The sequence below is a fragment of the Salmo salar genome, chromosome ssa16 (genome assembly GCF_905237065.1).
Source record: "Salmo salar chromosome ssa16, Ssal_v3.1, whole genome shotgun sequence".
NCBI lineage: Eukaryota > Metazoa > Chordata > Actinopteri > Salmoniformes > Salmonidae > Salmo > Salmo salar.
In genome coordinates, this window is record NC_059457.1 from 39,546,806 (window position 1) to 39,564,717 (window position 17,912).

The 17,912-nt window shown below is 43.9% G+C and overlaps 1 protein-coding gene across 4 annotated transcripts in view; it reads left to right on the forward strand.

Moving 5' to 3' along the window:
• LOC106573580 (tight junction protein ZO-3) overlaps window positions 1-16,608 on the forward strand; it is a 37,407-nt gene extending 20,799 nt beyond the window's left edge. For all 4 annotated transcript variants that reach the window (XM_014148737.2, XM_014148739.2, XM_014148736.2 and 1 more), the window contains 26 exons: window positions 579-681; window positions 860-1,148; window positions 1,298-1,401; window positions 1,607-1,790; window positions 1,984-2,065; window positions 3,718-3,815; window positions 3,915-3,996; window positions 4,078-4,190; window positions 4,371-4,568; window positions 4,680-4,746; window positions 5,370-5,455; window positions 5,677-5,779; window positions 8,933-9,021; window positions 9,665-9,737; window positions 9,964-10,031; window positions 11,410-11,470; window positions 12,004-12,154; window positions 12,411-12,519; window positions 12,702-12,921; window positions 13,143-13,345; window positions 13,467-13,642; window positions 13,775-13,985; window positions 14,116-14,216; window positions 14,315-14,854; window positions 15,005-15,054; window positions 15,262-16,608. In XM_014148737.2, coding sequence (XP_014004212.1) covers window positions 579-681; window positions 860-1,148; window positions 1,298-1,401; window positions 1,607-1,790; window positions 1,984-2,065; window positions 3,718-3,815; window positions 3,915-3,996; window positions 4,078-4,190; window positions 4,371-4,568; window positions 4,680-4,746; window positions 5,370-5,455; window positions 5,677-5,779; window positions 8,933-9,021; window positions 9,665-9,737; window positions 9,964-10,031; window positions 11,410-11,470; window positions 12,004-12,154; window positions 12,411-12,519; window positions 12,702-12,921; window positions 13,143-13,345; window positions 13,467-13,642; window positions 13,775-13,985; window positions 14,116-14,216; window positions 14,315-14,854; window positions 15,005-15,054; window positions 15,262-15,373 — 3,673 coding nt within the window. In that variant the 3' untranslated portion in view covers window positions 15,374-16,608. The remainder of the gene's footprint in view (window positions 1-578; window positions 682-859; window positions 1,149-1,297; window positions 1,402-1,606; window positions 1,791-1,983; window positions 2,066-3,717; window positions 3,816-3,914; window positions 3,997-4,077; window positions 4,191-4,370; window positions 4,569-4,679; window positions 4,747-5,369; window positions 5,456-5,676; window positions 5,780-8,932; window positions 9,022-9,664; window positions 9,738-9,963; window positions 10,032-11,409; window positions 11,471-12,003; window positions 12,155-12,410; window positions 12,520-12,701; window positions 12,922-13,142; window positions 13,346-13,466; window positions 13,643-13,774; window positions 13,986-14,115; window positions 14,217-14,314; window positions 14,855-15,004; window positions 15,055-15,261) is intronic.
• The last annotated feature ends 1,304 nt before the right edge of the window (window positions 16,609-17,912 follow it).

The following is a 17,912-nucleotide window of genomic DNA, read 5'->3' on the forward strand; positions in this document are numbered from 1 at the left end:
TGAACTACAAAGGAGCTGATTGGCTGATACTGTCATAACAAAAAAACAATACAAGTGACTCCAAAATGTATATAGCATCCGCATTAATGGTAGCATCCTCATTAATGTAGTGTTTAGAAACATTATATTCTTATTTACAGTAAAAGATGCTCCAAAATGACACAATACATTATTTACCATTTATTTCTATTGGGCACAGAATAATCTGAAACACAACCAAAACAAACTGCAAATGCATCCAATAAATTTGCAGTCACACAAGCTTGATGTAGTCATTGCTGTGAATATGGGACCAAATACCTTTTACAACTTTAATACACACAAGTGAATTTGTCCCAAAATGGGGGGGAGACACTATGTACAAAAAGTGCTGTAATTTCTAAACGGTTCACCCAATACGGATGGGTGAACCGTGCTGGAGTACAGAGCCAAAACAACAAAACATTTGTCACTGTCCCAATACTTTTGGAGCTCAGTGTATATAAACACACACACACATACAAACACTTAAAATCGCATGTGTTTGATCCTTAGGAGTGCTTGATTACCTTGTTCTACATCTCATCCCTTTCCAACAGCGTCAGAGATCAGATCGTCATGGTCAATGGAGTGTCAATGGACAATGTCTACTCTACCTTCACCATCCAGAACCTCAAGTCATGTGGCAAAACAGCCAACATAGTGAGTACTGACAAACTTTATGTTCTGTTCTGTTTAGATTTGTTATTCTTGACATCTTCGTAAGATTTGTGAGCAGTTCCAACCCCAGGTTATGGATGTGAGATCATGATTTCAGTACACCAGAAAAAAAGAAATGTAATCTCTTTTTCAGCTGTGTTACTGACTCTCCCCCTCTCAGACAGTGAAGCGTCCTCGTAGGATCCAGCTCCCCGCCAGCACCAGACCATCGCGTGCTGCCTCGTACTCCAACCTGCTGGACCAGGACCCGCCGCAGAGGCCCCGACGCTACTCCGATGGTAGTGACCAGGCCCACAAAGCTGACCGCTACCGCGCCCCCAGCTCCACCCTCGACCGCAACGGGACGGCTCATGCCCTGCCGCTAAGTTCAGGGTACAAACGGCTCCCACAGCAGGCCTTCCCAGAGAAGCCAGTCAAAGCCACCCTGCTGAAGAAGAAACTCACAGACGGTAAGGAGAAACAACAGGAGAGAGAATTTGCGTCGTGTTTATTATGCCACGCCGTAGCAAAAGGTTTCAAAACGTCATCACAGATCTGACATAGATGGGTGAATGCAAGGCTTGCACTATATCAATTTCATGCTGCCTTCCTGTTTCAGAGTATGGACTGAAGTTGGGAAGCCAGATCTTCATCAAACACATGACTGAGACAGGTCTGGCTGCCAAGGAGGGCACTCTGCAGGAGGGAGACCTCATTCTCAAGGTAAGAGAAAGCAGGCTGTTATGATATTTCATCACAAAACATTTGGTTTGTACATAGATTTGATTCTTTACTGAGATCATAAACCAAATGCTTTTGGTATAGTAACAGTGTCTTTTTTTCAATATTTGTCATTGTCGTGTCATTGTATGAAGCCAAGGAGATTTCTGGATTGTGTGACCACACAATTTTTCTACTTCCTGTTCAGATCAATGGGATGACCACCGAGAACCTGTCCCTTCTGGAGACCAAGCACCTGGTGGAGAAGTCCCGGGGAAAGCTGACCATGATGGTCCTGCGAGACGACCGCAAGTTCCTGGTCAGCATCCCAGAAGTGCAGGACAGTGCCTCCAACAGCGAGGAGGACCACAACAGTAGCTCTGAGCTGGAGGGTGAGGGAGAGAGGGTGGAAGTAGTGTATTAGGGGGAGAATGTAGCATCAGCACTGCACCTCATGACGGGAGGGAGGGAGGGAGGGAGGGAGGAGGAGAAAAGTGATTGATGTGAATGTGATGTCAGAAGCAGCTCCTGAACAGCCAGCTGTTCCAGTATGTGGTTTTAATGTCTTTCCTCGGTTGTCCTCAGACATTTCAGACCTGGATACAGACATCCCCACTCCCAGAAACAGAGTGTCACGCTCTGCAACTAGAGAACGCCGCACACGCAGGTTACCTCAGCTGAAACATGCTTATTTCACCTATTCTGATCTTCTTATTGAGATGTCTGTACTTAATCCAACATTTTCTTAAGGGAACGGTTCACACATTTTGAATTTTATATTGTTTTCGTGCATCTCCGAGTGATGTTCTATCGATTACCTGGGTCATTTCATGTTTTTGTGTATCTGAGTTACTGTCGTTCAAGCAGGCATAAATCCGTCCGGTATGACTCAGTTGGTAGAGCATGGTGTTTGCAACGCCAGGGTTGTGGGTTCGATTCCCACAGGGGACCAGTACGGGGGAAAAAAGTAAATAAATGAAATGTATGCATTGTAAGTCGCTCTGGATAAGAGCGTCTGCTAAATGACTAAAATGTAAAAAAATGACGTAGCACTGAGATCAAGTCTCTCACTACAATGGAAGTTAACAGGAAAACGACTTTTACATCGCGAAAACGTCTATCATACATGTCATATTTTAATACTGGCTGATGTCATAATTTGGGAGGAGATCTTCTCTCGAATAAGTCATTGATCCTATTTTTGCGATATTCCTACCTTGAGAAATGTTTTATTTAACAGAGGGTCTAGCACATTTTTCCTATTGCTCTGCCTCTTTAGTCCAGGGTGCATTGCATGGTTCTGTTGCCAGAGGGGAATCCAATGACTGAAGGAACCTTTAACGTCCCAACCAGCAGACTGTCGACCAATCGCATTCACGTTGTCATGCTGGATCACGTGGTTGCTAAGCTAATCGTCACGCAATCCCTTCTCAACGTCAGTGTGTATGTCGAGACACGTGCCTATTTTCCTCAAATATGGAATGCCGCACTTCCAAAGCAATACTATATTACAGATGGCAGGTTGATTATCTCACATCTCAGAAAAGATGAATGTGTTCAGAATTCCAAATAGTTTGCATAGTCAACTTGCACACAGCTCTGACACACACACTTATCCCAACAGACATGCCACCAGAAAGCATACAGGATTATATAGAGCCCTTATTGCATGGAACTCCTTTCCAATTTATATTGCTCAGATCAACAGCAAACCTGGTTTAAAAAAATGATAAAGCAACACATCACAAAGCCTCTTCCCTATTTGACCTAGATGGTTTGTGTGTATATATTGATATGTAGGTTACATGTACTACATTGACGTAGCATGGGCAACGTTTTCCATCTCCTCAAAAGTATATCTGCCATAGCGAATGTCAGACTCCATTCTGTGAGGCACATCAATCTGCAGGTTGAACATGGTGAGATTGTAGACTCCTAAATTGATAGTGCAGTTTGTTTAGGTGATTTCACAGCTAACTAGTTACTTTACATGCTGATTTTGTCTTTGGTATTATTGTGTAGCTATGTTAGCTTGCTAGCTACCTAGCTAGGTAGTCAGTTACCTCGCCAGCCAGCCCACAGAAAGAGCATTGCATTGTGGATTTTGTAGTCGACTGCAACAGATTTCCACAACGATTTTCCATGTTGCTACCAACCTTATGATAATGCCAAAAATGACATTTGTTCACCAAAAAATATTGTTCTCACATATTAGTGTTATTTAACACTGTTAATTAAAGGGTGGATTTTTCCTTTAAGTGACAAGTCTGCTTTTGACCTCTGTATGACAAGGCATTCTGTCTCTCTGGCTTGTTGCAGAAGAGCTGAGCCTCCTCTAGTAGCTAAGTCGCGTGATCCGTCCCCGGTGCGGTCGACACTGTCCCGGCCTGTTGCTAAAGCCTACCCCTCTCACCGAGGTGAGTCCAGTTCTCAACTCCTCCATAAACATTGGTCCATCCCACTCATGTGTAATCCGTAACCTGTCATATTGACCTGACCTGTGCATTTCAATCCAGCCCCCTCAGAGTCTGAGTCTGACCGTAGTGCATCACCCACTCCTGTCAGGAAGGACAGCCCAGACCACGCCAACAAATACAGGTGGGTTCAACCTCAAATTAGACACATTTGGTTTGATATTGTCTGTGTGTTTGATTGGGGGGTGTTTCTCTCTTGCTGTAGAACTATTTCAGGGCTGTCCACCCTCCCCAACCCCAAAGCCTCACCTGCCGTCTTTGACTGGGCCGCCCCACGTTCCTCCCGTCCCTCCTCCTCCACCTTGAGACCTCGCAAAGGTAAACACCACACGGGCTATAGGGAAATCTCATCAAATGACTGAGTGGATCATGATAATAACATGTTCTCTCTCTCCCTCCCTCTCACTCTCCTTCACTGTCTTTCTCTCTCCTCTTTCACTGTCTCTTGCTCTCCTTCACTCTCTCTCTCTGTGTGTGTGTGTGTGTGTGTGTGTGTAGTGGTGTCCGAGTCGGACTCGGACCGCAGTGCCTCCCCACCCCCCAGAAGAGGAGAGAGTTCCCGAGTCACAGAGGATCACTCCAGATATAGAGTGCTCCCTAACCTGCCCCACCCTAGGACACTGAGAGCCTCACCCATCACCATTCGTCAGGATCCTCCTCGACGGGTCTCCTCTCCTGTCAAAGCCCCACTCCCAGGTCAGTACCTCAAGTTCCACAACAGGAATACCTTGACAGAACATTGTAAGTGCATTGAAACGAAGTAGAAACTTCCACATAATTAGAGCATTACCCCTGTTCTCTCCCCAGACTCTGAATCTGAGTCAGACAGCAGCTCCGGGCCCGCCCACAGCCAGGACTCCCGGAGCAGATACAGGTACAGATGAGGCCCACCCCTACCATCCTACCACCCCAAGTCCCAGCAGGAGCCCCCGGACTGGGGCACTGGGCAGCCGATGCATGCCACCCACCACCTCCTTCCACTCTTGTACTATTATTAATTTACTGTTAAGTTTTCATGAATTGTTTTATTTTTGGTCTGTCGGCCTTGATTGCCGATTACGTTGTACCCCATAATACATGTTGTTCTTGTGCCTCCTGTGAGGCTCTGTTTAACAATAAAATAAAGGTGACTTCCACTGAGCTCGTCTCTCTACTGTACATGTGGTTGAATCTGGTCAAAAAGCAATCAGCAGTACGATCAAATCAACAGAGATTGCCTGTTACCTGACTTAATCTTAAAATGCATTTCAAATGATACATGGCTGGGTTAGCATTCATGGCATGAATAACAGTTTTCGAATTTAACGCAACAATGACGCTAAATTGTCCATATGCTCATGATGTGATTAGCCATGTGAGACAGCTCCCCCAGAGGCCCAAAGGTGAATATATCAGTCTTCTCATCATTATCTATTTTAGCCACGGGTCCCCCTTTCCACACGTAACTGAGTTCTGTTGTCTTCCTCCCTCACTCCCAACCTCCCTCTTCTCTTCCAGAGCCACTCCCTTGGTAGCCATGTTGCCCCAGGTGGAGCCCCCCAAGTGGAAAGCCCCCAGTGTCACAATGAGCAATCCTGCTAAAGGTGTGTGCTTATTGACTTACCTGTATGTGTAACTTATTATTATTATTATTGCTCATGTGTGGTCTGTCTTGTGGTGTGTTTGTTTAGATGTGTTGTTGTTTGTGTCGAACTGCTTTGCTTTATCTTGGCCAGGTCACAGTTGTAAATGAGAACTTGTTCTCAACTAGCCTACCTGGTTAAATAAAGGTGAAATGCAAAAATGTGTGTGTCCATGTCCGCAGGGCGCTCAGGATCAGAGTCGGAGGCAAGTTATGCGTCCGTCCCTCGACGGGAGTCTGTAGACAGTGGAGGCTTTAGCTCCAGGGTATCCAAGAACAGATACAGGTCAGGCTGACAGACACACACCAACCCTTCTATAACATTGGCACACAAACACGTTTAGTCAAAACGGTTTCAATAGTTGACTGCTTCAGTGCACTAGCTTGTCTGAAGATAAAGCCAGGATGCTAGACTGGTTAGTCTACTTATACAAGGAACTGGGTGAACACTTGAAACAACACTGACAAATGCCTTCAGAAAGTATTCACACCCCTTGACATTTTCCACATTTTGTGGGGTTACAACCTGAATTTGAAATGGATTAAAATAAGATAATTTTTTTTGTCACTGGCCTGACATGTCTTGAGTCAATAAGTATTCAAGCCCTTTTGTTATGGCAAGCCTAAATAAGTTCAGGAGTTGAAATGTGCCTAAACAAGTCACATAAGTTGCATGGACTCACTCTGTGTCCAATAATAGCGTTTAACTAACAGTTTTTGAATGACTACCTCGTCTCTGAACCCCACACAGACTTTTTGTGTATTCTTTTATTGTTTACCCCCTGTTTTCTCCCCAATTTCGTGGTATCCAATTGGTAGTTACAGTCTTGTCTCATCGCTGCAACTCCCGTACGGACTCGGGAGAGGTGAAGGTCGAGATCCATGCGTCCTCCAAAACACAACCCAACCAAGCCGCACTGCTTCTTGACACAATGCCCATCCAACCCGGAAGCCAGCCGCACCAATGTGTCAGAGGAAACACTGTATACCTGGCAACCTGGTCAGCGTGCACTGCGCCAGGCCCGCCACAGGAGTTGCTAGTGCCCGATGAGACAAGCATATCCCTGCCAGCCAAACCCTCCCCTAACCCGGACGACACTGGGCCAATTGTGCGCCGGCCTCCCGGTCGCGGCCGGCTACGACAGAGTCTGGACTCGAACCCAGAATCTCTAGTGGCACAGCTAGCACTGCGCCACCCGGGAGGCCCTCACACATAGACTTATCTGTAAGTTCCCTCAGGCGAGCAGTGAAATTCAAACACAGATTCAACCACAAAGACCAGGGAAGACCCCAGCATCTCTACTTGCACATTCATCGTCTGCACATCTACCATTCCAGTGTTTTTAATTGCTATATTGTAATTACTTCTCCACCATGGCCTATTTATTGCCTTACCTCTCCTTATCCTACTTCATTTGCACTCACTGTATATAGACTTTATACTGTATTATTGACTGTGTTTGTTTATTCCATGTGTAACTCTGTTTGTGTCGAACTGCTTTGCTTTATCTTGGCCAGATCGCAGTTGTAAATGAGAACCTGTTCTCAACTAACCTATTTGCCTTGCAAATTAGGGCAACTATTGGCAGATATTGAATATCCCTTTTGAGCATGGTGAAGTTATTAATTACACTTTGGATAGCATATCAATACACCTGCATCCTAACTCAGTTGCCGGAGAGGAAGGAAACTGCTCAGGGATTTCACCATGAGGGCAATGGTGACTTTAAAACAGTTACAGAGTGTAATGGCTGTGATAGGAGAGAACTGAGGATGGACCAACGACATTGTAGTTAGTCCACAATACTAACCTAATTGACAGAGTGAAAAGAAGGAAGCCTGAACAGAATAAAAATATTCCATAACATGCATCCTGTTTGCAACAAGGCGCTAAAGTAATACTGCAAGTAATATGGTAAAGCAATTCACTATTTGTCCTGAATACAAAGTGTTATATTTGATTTGCCCCAAACATAACACATTACTGTTTCACTCTCCATATTTTCAAGCATAGTGGTGGCAGCATCATGTTATGGGTATTCTTGTAATCATTAAGGACTGGGGAGATTTTCAGGGGAAAAAAGACACTGGGAGATGAATTCACCTTTCATCAGGACAATAACCTAAAACACAAGACCAAAATCTAGTGGCAGAGTTACAGTTTTTAATTAAATCTGTGTGAAAGTCTATGGCAAGACTTAAATGGTTGTCTAGCATTGATCATCCAATTTGACAGAGCTTGAAGAATTTAGAAAATAATACATGGGTAAATATTTGGAGCTCTAATTAATCAATTTTGAGTTCCGGCTATATTGCAACAAAATGTGGAATAAGTCAAGGAGTATGAATACTTTCTGAAGGCAGAGGTCAGCAACTAGCCAACAAGGGTTTTTTTTTGGGGTGGGGGGGGGGGTTGTGCACTCAAGTTATTAGTAAATAAATTGACAAGAATTTGGGTAAATGTGATCGTGTCAATGTAATCAGAGTATGACATATTTTCAAATACTACCTCTTTTTGGTCTTACATAGCCTAGTGGTTAGAGCGTTGGACTAGTAGCCTTCATACGTTCATGTACATACTACCTCAATTGGCCCGACCAACCAGTGCTCCCGCACATTGGCTAACCAGGCTATCTGCATTGTGTCCCACCACCCACCAACCCCTCTTTACACTACTGCTACTCTCTGTTCATCATATATGCATAGTCACTTTAACCATATCTACATGTACATACTACCTCAATCAGCCTGACTAACCGGTGTCTGTATAAGCCTTGATACTCTTATTTTCAAATGTCTTTTTACTGTTTTATTTCTTTACTTACCTACACACACTCACACAAACGCATACCTTTTTTTTCTCGCACTATTGGTTAGAGCCTATAAGTAAGGATTTCACTGTAAGGTCTACTACACCTGTTGTATTCAGCGCACGTGACAAATAAACTTTGATTTAACCGAAAGGTTGCGAGATCAAATCCCCAAGCTGACAAGGTAAACTGTTGTTCTGCCCCTGAACAAGGCATTTAACCCACTGTTCCCAGGCCGTCATTGAAAATAAGAATTTGTTCTTAACTGACTTGCCTAGGTAAATAAAGGTAAAATAAAAATTTAAAAAACGTTAAATTTGCTGGGTACATTTTTTTTAAATAATTATGTTCCGGCCCCCCGACCATCCGCTCGAACAAAAATCATCCCACGGCTGAATCTAGTTGCCTACCCCTGAATATTTTATTTTTAAATGTAACCTTTTATTTAACTAGGCAAGTCAGTTAAGAACAAATTCTTATTTACAATGACAGCCTACCTGGGAACAGTGGGTTAACTGCCTTGTTCAGGGGTAGAACGACAGATTTCTACCTTGTCAGCTCAGGGACTCAAGTAGTTGACACAGTAAGGGCATTATATTGAGTGTGATTTCTCTCTCTCTCTCTCCCAGAGCTCTGCTTGAGATAAAGTCTTCTCCAGCTCCAGTAGTGAGACAGGACCCCCCTCGACAAGGCATAACCCCCTCCAGTCCAGTCTCAGGTCAGTGTCCCTCCTGTGAAAGATGAGTACCGTCTAAAAATATGGAATTTTGGGGTTGGAAGTCCTAAGGTCTAAACAAACATGTACAGTGCCTTCAGAAAGAATTCATACCCCTTAACTTATTCCACATTTTGTTGTGTTACAGCCTAAATTCAAAATTGGTCAGATTTTTTTCCCTCACCCATCTTATAAACACAATACCTCATAATGACAAATGTGCTTCTACAAAGTATTAACTGAGAGGTGTGAATACTTATGTAAATTAGATATCTGTATTTCATTTTCAATACGTGAAAAAATAACATATTTTCACTTTGTCATTATGGAGTTTTGTGTGTAGAATAAGTCAAGGGGTATGAATACTTTCTGAAGGCACCATGTCAAATTTCAATCAAATGTATTTATAAAGCCCTTTCACATCAGTAGATGTCACAGTGTGATACAGAAACTCAGCCTAAAACAGCAAGCAATGCAGAAGTAGAAGCATGGTGGTTAGGAAAAGCACCATTGAAAGACAGGAACCTAGAGTCACCAGGCTCTGAAGGGTGGCCAGTCCTCTTCTGGCTCTGCCGGGTGGAGATTATAAGAGTACCTGGCCATTAAGGCCAGATATGTATCCTGATTCTCTGTTTGCCCTGTTCAGGTTCCTCTGATTCGGACCGTACACCCTCACCCCCAAGGAGGTCTGGGAGTACAGATGTGGAGAGCAACCACAGGTAAAACTCTAGTTTACAGTATCTTCTAGAAACCACTATAGACAACCAGGTAAAGAACAGTTTTAATTAACCACCATTAAAGAAAGCTCCTCTGTGACAAAAGTCACCGTCACTATTCAAGTCAATCTGATCACAAGTGTGTGCTCACTTTCTCTGACCTCTAACTCACTGTAGAAGCGTTATTGTGGAAATGTGAGTGAATGGTAATGCATCTCTTCTCTTGTAGTATTCCACACGGAGCCAATGGCAATGTCCGCACTGGGATATCAATGAAGAGCAACCCTCCAGTCTACTGTAAGTACCAACTCTCATATCAGCTCTCCAATGTCCTCTTTATAATGTAAACTCAGCAAAAAAACAAACGTCCCCTTTTCAGGACCCTGTCTTTCAAAGATAATTCGTAAAAATCCAAATAACTTCACAGATCTTCATTGTAAAGGCTTTAAACACTGTTTCCCATGCTTGTTCAATGAACCATAAACAATTCATGCACCTGTGGAATGGTTGTTAAGACACTAACAGCTTACAGACGGTAGGCAATTAAGGTCACAGTTATGAAAACTTAGGACACTAAAGAGGCCTTTACTGACTCTGAAAAACACCAAAAGAAAGATGCCCAGGGTCCCTGCTCATCTGCGTGAATGTGCCTTGGTCATGCTGCAAGGAGGCATGAGGACTGCAGATGTGACCAGGGCAATAAATTGCAATGTCCGTACTGTGAGACGCCAAAGACAGCGCTACAGGGAGACAAGACGGACAGCTGATCATCCTCGCAGTGGCAGACCACGTGTAACAACACCTGCACAGGATTGGTACATCCGAACATCACACCTGCGGGACAGGTACAGGATGGCAACAACAACTGCCCGAGTTACACCAGGAATGCACAATCCCTCCATCAGTACTCAGACTGTCTGCAATAGGCTGAGAGAGGCTGGACTGAGAGCTTGTAGGCCTGTTGTAAGGCAGGTACTCACCAGACATCACCAGCAACAACGTCGCCTATGGGCACAAACCCACTGTCGCTGGACCAGACAGGACTGGCAAAAAGTGCTCTTCACTGACGAGTCGCAGTTTTCTGTCTCACCAGGGGTGATGGTCGGATTCGTATTTATCGTTGAAGGAATGAGCGTTACACCGAGGCCTGCATTCTGGAGTGGGATCGATTTGGAGGTGGAGGGTCCGTCATGGTCTGGGGCGGTGTGTCACAGCATCATCGGACTGAGCTTGTTGTCATTGCAGGCAATCTCAACGCTGTGCGTTACAGGGAAGACATCCTCCTCCCTCATGTGGTACCCTTCCTGCAGGCTCATCCTGACATGACCCTCCAGCATGACAATGCCACCAGCCATACTACTCGTTCTGTGCGTGATTTCCTGCAAGACAGGAATGTCAGTGTTCTGCCAAGGCCAGCGAAGAGCCTGGATCTCAATCCCATTGAGCACGTCTGGAACCTGTTGGATCGGAGGGTGAGGGCTAGGGCCATTCCCCCCAGAAATGTCCGGGAACTTCAGTTTATCTCAGTTGTTGAATCTTATGTTCATACAAATATTTACACATGTTAAGTTTGCTGAAAATAAACGCAGTTGACAGTGAGAGGACATTTCTTTTTTTTGCTGAGTTTATTAGAAACTCTCTGGATGGAAGGTCTTAACTGTTATTTCCATTTCAGCCAAGACAGAGGAACCCCTCTACTCCCTACCCCCAGACTCCGTTCCTACACCTAGCTTGGGGTGAGTTGTTTTATTTATACCCACTACATTAAAGGCATACTGGCGATGAGGCCCTTTTATCTACTTCCCCAGCGTCAGATGAACTCATGGATACCATTTTTGTGTCTCTGTGTCTAGTTTAAAGGAAGTTAGCGGTAGTTTTGCAAGTCAATGCTAACTAGCATTAACGCAATGACTGGAAGTCTATGGGTATCTACTAGCATGCTAGCTGAAACAAATATCATATTTGTCTAAAACAATCATTTAAAACCTTGCTTACATTTGTATTCGATCGCATTTCTTTATTATGCGTGGGAATCCTGTGGAACAGATTTCTAAAATTAAAATTAGTTGGAGTTGATTTGCTGGTGTTTTTAAGTCTTTTATGTCCAACAATAACAAACAAAAAACATTTTTTTGTTTTGCCCAGGCTGCCAGTAGGGATACCCGGCTATAGTCTGTAGCATATAAGACTGGACAATGCTCCTTTTCATAAATTCTCATTTTGATGTTACTCCTTTTTTCAAAACTGTGTTCACTCTCTGTTGATACAGCTCAGATCTGAACACAGTGTCGTTTGTGAAGGAGAGGAGCGTTGGCCTGAGACTGGTGGGAGGCAACGATGTGGGTATCTTTGTGGACGGGGTTCAGCCCAACAGCCCCGCTCAGGAGCAGGGCATGAAGGAGGGGGACCAGATCATGCAGGTGAAGACCCACTGATCACAGCAGTGGTCAGCACCGGTACAGAGTGTGTAGGTTTTTGTTCTAGCCCAGCACGAACACAGCTGATTCAACTAAGATCTTGATTAGTTGATTGTTTAAAAAAAAAAATATGCTGTGCTGAAGTAAAAGCCTGCCCACACTGTAGCTCTCTGGGACAAGTGTTGGTGACCACTGAAGTGCTGATCTACAGTATATGCAACACGTTTTTCACCACTTATGGGCTATGGTCTTGTTGTAGGTGAATGGGGTGGACTTTGGTTATTTCAACCGTGAGGAAGCTGTTATGTTCCTGATCAACATCAAGAGAGGGGAGCTGGTCGACATCCGTACTCAGAACAAGATGGACAGTGAGTATTACCTCAGAGACTGAAGCAGGTGCAGGGGTGGAAGAATTGTAGTTGATTTCAGAGGACTTGTCAGTGTGACATTTTCTATATAATTACTTTGGTAATAACTCTACCCCAGTAATAAAGTACATACAAATGGTTAAGTTATTCCTAAATGACTGAGTTATTCTTCCTCTCGTCAGTTTACAAGAAGATCCTGAAGTCCAACCTGGGGGACTCGTTCTACGTCCGGACCCACTATGACAACGAGGTGGAGGGCAACATCGGCCTAGCCTTCACCAGGGGAGAGGTGTTCAGGGTGGTGGACACCATGCACAGGGGCAAGCTGGGAAGGTGGCTGGCTATACGCATGGGCAACGACCTGCATGAGCTGGAAAAGGGCACCATCCCCAACCAGGTCAGGTGAGTTGAGACTAGAATGATTGGTTGGTAGGTTTATTCCTTCGTTGGTTGGTTGGATTTGGATCTATAAAGATACATATGGTTACAGAGCATGACACCTGAGAGCAACATACTTATTTTCAATGTGTACACTTACAGATGCTGTCATTGGGGTTGCTTTTATTCCACAATAATTCTATTACAGCATCATTTCCATGGTATTTCCTCTCCGTCTCTCTCAGGGCCGAGACTCTGGCCAGTATGGAGCAGGCTCAGTGGGCCAGTGAAGAAGGGGATCGCCAGGTCTCAGGGCCCAGGGCAGAGTTCTGGAAACTACGGGGGCTCAGAGGGGCCAAGAAAAACCTCCGCAGGACTCGTGATGACCTGCTCCAGCTTACCATCCAGGGCAAATTCCCAGCATACGAGAGAGTTCTGCTCAGAAAAGGTAGGGACAGTTTTATATATTGCATAATGGTTCACATAATAGTCAAACACTTTAAACGTTTGTGTACTTTTTGTATTTTGAATCAACACATGTACACCTTTTGACCCATGTGGCTCTCCAGCTAATTTCAAATGGCCAATCGTCATCATGGGTCCTCTGAACGATGTGGCCATGGAGAAGCTGGCCAGAGAGATGCCTGATGAATATGAGGTGGCAGAGATGGCTCCTCGTCGTAGTGGTGCAGACACTACTTCCACGGTCATCAAGCTGGACACAGTACGAAGGATTGCAGAGAAGGTGATGAAACAAACTGGGATGTGACCTGTTTTGGTGTGAGACAGAGCAGGTGTACAACTGCTGTATGCTTGTTTGACTCCAGTACCAGAATTGAAGAAAAATGCCCTTTGTGTTTCTTCACTCTGTTTCCAGAACAAGCACCCTCTGCTGGACATTACTCCTACTGCAGTGGAGCGTCTGAATTACATCCAGTACCACCCCATGGTGCTGTTCCTGGACCCACACAGCAGGAAGGACGTCAAGGCCATGAGGCAGAGGATGTGCCCCAACTCCAACAAGAGCTCCAGACGCCTCTACACACAGGCCCTCAAGATGAGGAAGTACTGCAGCCATCTGTTCACAGGTTAACACACACACCTGTTATCAAAACACATACATGTTGTTTTTGCTCTTACATGGTTTATCTGTAAAAAAAAAAAACATGTCCCAAGTGGTTTTATTAAAAACGGTCCCTTTCTTCCCATTGTTCCCAGCTCGTATTGATCTCCAGCCCAGCTCTAATGTGTGGTATGAGACTCTGAAAGACAAGATCAGACACCAGCAAGACAAACCTGTCTGGGACTCACAAGTCATGGTAACACAGACAGATCCTAGCTCACAGTCAAACTGGGAATTTGCTCTCACCAAATTACCTGGTGGAATAAAGACCAAAATAAGTGTGTGTGTGTTTAGTTGGAGGGAGGCGGCGAGGAGGAGCTGGATGCATTGGACCGGACCCACTCGGACTACCTGAGTGCTGCCAGCGAACTGGAGGACACAGACGGAGAGGCGTTTACAGACGGAGAGGTCTACACTGACAATGAGGACCTGGAGGAACCATTTGATCCCAGCAATCATCCCCGGATGTCCAGGCTCACCGCTCTAGCCCGGTCTTCAGAGCCTGCCTCTGAGTACCACAGCCCCGGCCACTCCCCCGAGCCTCTGAGAGAGGTTCCACCCCTGATGCATGTGTCTGAGCACAGATCGACCCGTCGTCCATCCGACAGCCCTCCTCACGTTGATGTTGCTGATGACACCCGACCCTATCATAGCTTCTCAGATTCGGACTTCAGGGCCATTGACCAGGCTGCTCCGACCACCCCCTCGGACACACCCCCTGACTTCATAGCCCCTGACCCCAGGGTCTCTGTGCCTGAGCCCCCGTCGGCTGAACTGTTGCCAGAGAACCCCCCAGCTGTCACACTGTCAGTCATAGAGAGGAAACTTCAACAGGTACTGGTGGGACTGTCACAGTCCATCATAGCACAAACTCTTACAGATCCTCTATAAACTCATGGTTTACTTCCAAAGGCTCAAATACTCTGTTAACTTGGTCTCCAGTGATTTTTGATTTTTGATCCATGACCTATTTCCCTCTTTCAGACCCGTGTGGCAGAATCTCAGGAGAGGAAAGCATCTCCATCGTTCATTGTGTTAGTGAAGTAGACCAATATCTGATCATATTAATCTGTGTGACAATGTTTGTTTAATTACATGGTCATCAAAATGCCTGTCTATAAATCAACCTTAGCAATTGAGCAACTACTCCAGTCCTAGTCCAAATGATTCTATCCAGGTTGAGTAAGACTGAACTGACCGTTAATAATGCCCTCTCTCTTCTCTCTTCTATCTCCTGATAGGTTGGCTCACCACCAGGCTGTCCAAACAAGACGCACTTGCATCCGAGGCAGTGACAGCTCTGACAATGAAGAGACTGATGACATCGAGTGGGGTCCAGCTACAGACCTTTAGATTACAGCACACCATTCTAGAACTGTAACTCTAGAGAGCACAGACAACGGCCATGTTCGAGAGCATCAAAACCGTGATGTGACTGACTGATCTACAGATCATAATCAGTCGCTATTTATGATAAAGTTCAGTCATTCAGCAGTCGTCTGCACAAACAAGGCAATAGCCTCTTAAATGGGAGATGTGAAATGTTCTCAACTTCAACCTTCAAGGATCACTTGGTTTTTTTGTCCTTCTGTTGGACCAACATCTTCTTTTGGAGAGGAAAGTTGGAGGGCCAATGCTATGGCTGCCTTCAGACATGGGAATTTAGGCAATGGCTTCCGCAGACCAAGGCTCACACCTTTCTTTATGCCTAATTCCAAGAGAGGAAGATGTTTCATTTTGCTGGAAATTCTAATAAAAAAACTCAGGGTTTTTGTATTTCTACAACTTGCAGTAAAGTATTGTGTGTACTTTTTTTAAAAAATTTATAGATGCAATTTTTTAATGAAAACTATGGAGACGTTAACAACATCTTTGCTGTCAACGATGTCATTTGAACAAAAAACTTTTTTAAAGCTGGAATCCTAAGTTGAAACAATAACAGTGGTCACCCCACCTTTGGGGTCAAAACGAGTGCTATGTATGCAAGGACTGACCATTTGATTATCTAAAAATATATAGTTAACCATTATTGAGGCTTTTCAGTGTTTGTTTAGATTTACTTTGTCTACAAACCATGGAGTATAACAAGCTTATATTTGGGGTTCTGATGGGGTATGTGATATATGGCCGATTTACCACAGCTAAAGACTGTTCTTATGCACAAAGCGGAGTACCTGGATACAGCCCTTAGTCGTGGTATATTGGCCATATATCACAAACCCCCGAGGTGCCTTCTTGCTATTATAAACTGATTACCAATGTAATTAGAGCAGTAAAAAATGTTTTGTCATACCCGTGGTATACTGTCTGATATATCACGGCTGTGAGCCAATCAGCACTCGGGGCTCGAACCACACAATTTATAATATTCAAGAATCAATGGGTGTACATCGTTCATTTATAAGTCCAAATATGGATGTCGCAACTAAGGATTCTAGCTTTAATGGGAAATGCTTCAAAAACAATTATGGATGTTCACAGAACACTGGATATATTGAAGATCAATTTTCTATCCTGCTTCATTTTTCTGTTAAAATGACTGATTTGTAAAGATTTGGTTCATTAAAGATTACAGATATGGCAATGAATATCTGCCCTTGTTATTGTTTTTCATTTCTAGAACAGAATAGAAAGTCCTCACCTTGTCCACCCATAACTATTTGTATTGTAACATCCCTGTGTTACAAATATCTTGGTTGAATAATCCAACATGTTTCTGGATAATGGATGAATGAAACTGTTGAGCTGTGATACATGATAACAATGACAGCCTGAGCACATATTATATTCTTAAAGGGATAGTTTAACCAATCTGTAATTTAATAATTTGTCTTTCTAACCCTGTAAGCAGTCTATGGACAAGGTATGACAGCAATCCATGCTTTGGTTTAGTTTCCCTGGCACTGTTTTAACATGCTAGTGTTTTAGTATTCGTGGCACAAATCCTATTCAAGTCATCTCACTGAAATGAGCATTTTTTTGCCCATGTTCATAATTCCTGTCAAGTATCCATAGACGGTATTAACTGACACTTCTCCCATTATTGTTAATGTTGTGCATGGCTGTTATTTTTAGCCTACGCCTGTCTACACAGGTGGGCCCGATTTTTATTTTTTTCCAATTAGTCTTTTGACCAATCACATCAGATTTTTTTCCCACATCGCATCTTTTTCAGAGCTGATCTGATTGGTCAAAAGACCAATTAGTGAAAAAAGGATCAGAATTGGGCTGCCTATGGTTGCGTTTTAGACCAATGATGTATATAATGCTGTGTTCATAACCAAGTGGGAATTTAGTTTATGGTTTACGCAGCTTGTTGGCCATTAGCCAATCTTTGTATTTGTATTTCAATCCGGATCCCCATTAGCTGCTTCCAAGAAATCAGCTACTCTTCCTGGGGTCCAATCACAGTTACATACAATACATAACACAACACAGTATTACACACTACTCTACCATAACATATCTACAAAATCAATAATACAGCAAAATAATATTAATGTGTGTGCGTGTCAGCATGGGTTTGCGAATGCTGTGTGTGTGTCTCTTCACAGTCTGTGATGTTGAATAAGGTGTAGTTTTATGGGGGTTTTAAATCTGATTTTACTGCTTGACTGAGAAGAGGTCAAATCTGATTTCTCAATGAGATCAAAGCACTTGAATGCATCCAATTGGTATTAACAACTTCACAACTGGTAAATTCCCACCTCCCACTTGGTTACAAATGCAGCATAAACCATGGATTGCTGATGCTACATATTGGCCAAACCGGTCGCACACATTGGGAAGCAGACCCCCATAGGAATTCATGGAATTCTACAGTATTTCAATTAAATTAAAGGACAAAATTACATGGTTCAGCTTATCAACTAGCTAATTATTAGAATCAGGT